Raw genomic sequence first — 3,235 nt, forward strand, 5'->3', positions numbered from 1 at the left:
CTATAAAACACTGCGACATTTTCATTAGTATGCGCATGATATCTACCTTTATCTGTCCATGAAACCAGATAACACACACCAATTAGTTAAACTGCAGGACTGTCTTAAAGACACAAAGACCTGGATGACCTCGGCTACTAAATTCCGATATCACATGTGCTATCTAACCAGATTCTTACTCTGGGTGGCATTACCTTGGCCTCCAGGAACCTTGATACATTTTTAACCAGGACATGTCCTTCAATGCACATATTAAACAAATATGTAGGACTGTTTTCTTCCATTTCTGCGATATCTCTAAAATTAGAAATATCCTGTCTCAGGGTGACGCTGAGAAACTATTTCATGCATTACTTTTAGGCTGAGCTACTGTAATTCATTATTATCAAGATGTCCTAAAAGCTCACTTTTGACAGGGACTAGAAAGAGAGAGCATATTTTTTCCTATACTGGCTTCCCTTCATTGGTGTGTGTGTGTGTGTGTGTGTGTGTGTGTGTGTGTGTGTGTGTGTGTGTGTGTGTGTTGCCTGTTTTCTCTGGGCTTCATGCCTTCTTGGATTTGTGAAGTCCTTTTGCACTTGGTTATTTAAATCTGGTTATTTATCATTAAGAAATATTTTCTAAAGAAATTGTCCAATAGAGCTGTTGAGATCAGGAATGCTGATATCACATTTCAGTTTTCGTTGAAGTAAAGCAGTTTTCCTAGCATGAAGCTGTGAGTAGCAAGGATTACTGACTACCTTTGTCTGTATCCTGGTCCTGTAGAAAGACAAGCATTAATATGCAGAGGTTTGCGGTCTACCTTTTATTAGGAAAACAATAAACTGTTTTCAGCTGCTGTCACAAGTAAATCATGTCATGTAATACATATGAAAAGTGTCAAAAAATAAACATCAATAGAGGTAATTAGTGTCAGTGGTAAAGTGAGCCTTATCTCTCTAAAAATATATCAGCATTTTAATTTTCGTTTACATTATTCAACACAGCTATGAGATGATAATGATGGTGGTGGTGGTGGCATGTGTGTGTGTGCAAGAAGGAGGGCATGACACGTTAGACAAATACACTCTAGCCTCTGTGCGTGGTCAAATTGGCAGTGATGAGTGTTTGAGCACAGAGTACACAGGCTGAACGATTCTGTGGATCATTAGTGATGCTGGTTTTATTTTTATATGCTCTTTTCTCCTGTCCGCTGTCAGCCATCAAGACTTTATCTCCATCATGTCATGACAGAGGGGGTCCATCTCTTTTATTTGTGTGTCAAGCTCCTGCGTTTTATGTTGCTTTGCTTTTACTCCTAGCAAAGATGTGATGCAACATCATAGATATACACTGATCTTTCTGGTAACCATTGAGTGCTGCTTGGTTTCTGTTTGACATAGAAAGTAAGAATGCTGCAGGTTCACAGGTTTGCCTGATGTCTCTTCAGTGGGCCAGCAATAATGGGAGGAGCTTATGCATGAACACGAGAGTGATGCACAGTAGCCGGTCCATGGTGCTCATCACACTGCAGTCTGGAAGACACAGAAAGATGTGGCAATATTTACAACAGCGTTGTATAATGCAAAGATTTCTGCTTGTCCATTGGCCTCTACAGTGATTCGTACGAAGCTCATAACATACAAAGTCAAAAGGAATCGTAATATACAGTTGTTCATCTCAGTGTGTTAATTAACCTTGGCAGCTGACGGCCTATGAAGGTTCAGTTAACTATAGTAACAGAAATCACTGGATCATCTGAATAGCTTGCAGCATCTGCTTGCCAACACCACAGGGGAGGGGGGGGTCAGTGCATGTATATGTGTCTTTATCTCTCTGTGTGTCGTTAGTGGGTGGATGAAAGTGAGTGAGTTAGTGAATGGTTTGTGTGTGTGCGTGTGTGCGTGCATTGCTCAGCCTGGGTCTGGGGCTTGCTGAGCCTGGGTGAGACAGGGTCACCACTCGGGGTGCGTGACTGACTCGGTAGCTCGGGGTGTCTTGGACCTCTCCCTTACTGGGAGTGCTGGGTGGTTCTTGGGCGCCTGTGGCCCTTTTAAATTTTGTGGTCCTAGTGCTATCCCCCACCACCACTACCGCAACACACACACACACACACTTCCTCTTTATTTATTCCACATATAATGTAATAACACAGATAGAAATGAACACATAAACAAATAAAAGATTCTATTTATTTAACAAAAAAATTATCAAACAGTCTATCAGTTAATCTAAAAATTGAATGTTGCCATTCTCAGCAACCCTGGGTTCATAAAGAAAATGAATGTTAGGATTCTCTGGCATTTATATGGCATTCATCACTTACAGTGCTTTATAGTACAAACCATTTTTGCCCTTTACACACAGCTCTTTATAAGTTTTACACTATTGTCACCAGTCACAAAATATTCCAATAATCAACAATGGTGTAAAAACAATCAAACTTTCTGCACTTTCGATATGTGTTTATATGTGTGTGTATACAAAAATACTCTGGGAGGTCTTGAAACAAGTTCAAAACACCACTGTGGCCAATTTTAGGTTACCTGTTAAATAACATGCATGTTTTAGGACTGTGTGATGATATCAGAGTAGGTGGAAGAAAAACAGCACTGAGCAAACATGCAAACTCTACACAGAAAAGCCTAGAGAGTAGGGCTGGGTATCGTCACTGATTTCTAGAATCGATTCAATTCCGATTCACAAGGTCCCAAATCAATTCGATCCACGATTCGATTCAATTCGATTTGATTTGATTCGATTCGATTCAATTTGATTTGAATCTGGGAAATTTTGACAGTCAGAAATATTATAATTCAGATCAGTACATTTACATATTTTTGTATCTATAAAAAGGAAGCTGACACTTTCCAGACTTTATCAAAGGTGTGAGCATCACAGCGAGGCCTTTGTGTCAAAGTAGCTGAGCATAAAACACAGAAAAACATGAAGGTGATTTTCCTGGCCTGGATTTTATAAAAATATTCTGCAGTAGATCAAAAACAAAAGAAAACCATTAATCAACATATAAACGTTACCTCTGACATTACAGTGGTTTTATTAGAGACACACTAAGCGTTTTGCATTTTGCATAATTTTAAAGTTTAAATTTGTTCAGTATCCGGTTGTTCAGTCTGACGTCACTAGCCGTGTCTGGGCCTAAACTCCGCTGCAGGTCCATATATCAAACGATCACTATGGCATTAATGAGAGTTAAAGACTGTCTAAAGTCTTTCATCTTTAATAAAATGATCAG

The 3,235-nt window shown here is 39.4% G+C and overlaps 1 protein-coding gene across 2 annotated transcripts in view; it reads right to left on the reverse strand.

Moving 5' to 3' along the window:
- Positions 1–511: 511 nt before the first annotated feature.
- Positions 512–3,235, reverse strand: part of vstm2b (V-set and transmembrane domain containing 2B) — a 43,589-nt gene continuing 40,865 nt past the window's right edge. For both annotated transcript variants that reach the window (XM_042215379.1, XM_005949809.3), the window contains exon 5: positions 512–1,514. In XM_042215379.1, coding sequence (XP_042071313.1) covers positions 1,426–1,514 — 89 coding nt within the window. In that variant the 3' untranslated portion in view covers positions 512–1,425. The remainder of the gene's footprint in view (positions 1,515–3,235) is intronic.

The sequence above is a fragment of the Haplochromis burtoni genome, unplaced genomic scaffold (genome assembly GCF_018398535.1).
Source record: "Haplochromis burtoni strain Fernald_Lab_line unplaced genomic scaffold, NCSU_Asbu1 Contig_710, whole genome shotgun sequence".
Lineage (NCBI taxonomy): Eukaryota > Metazoa > Chordata > Actinopteri > Cichliformes > Cichlidae > Haplochromis > Haplochromis burtoni.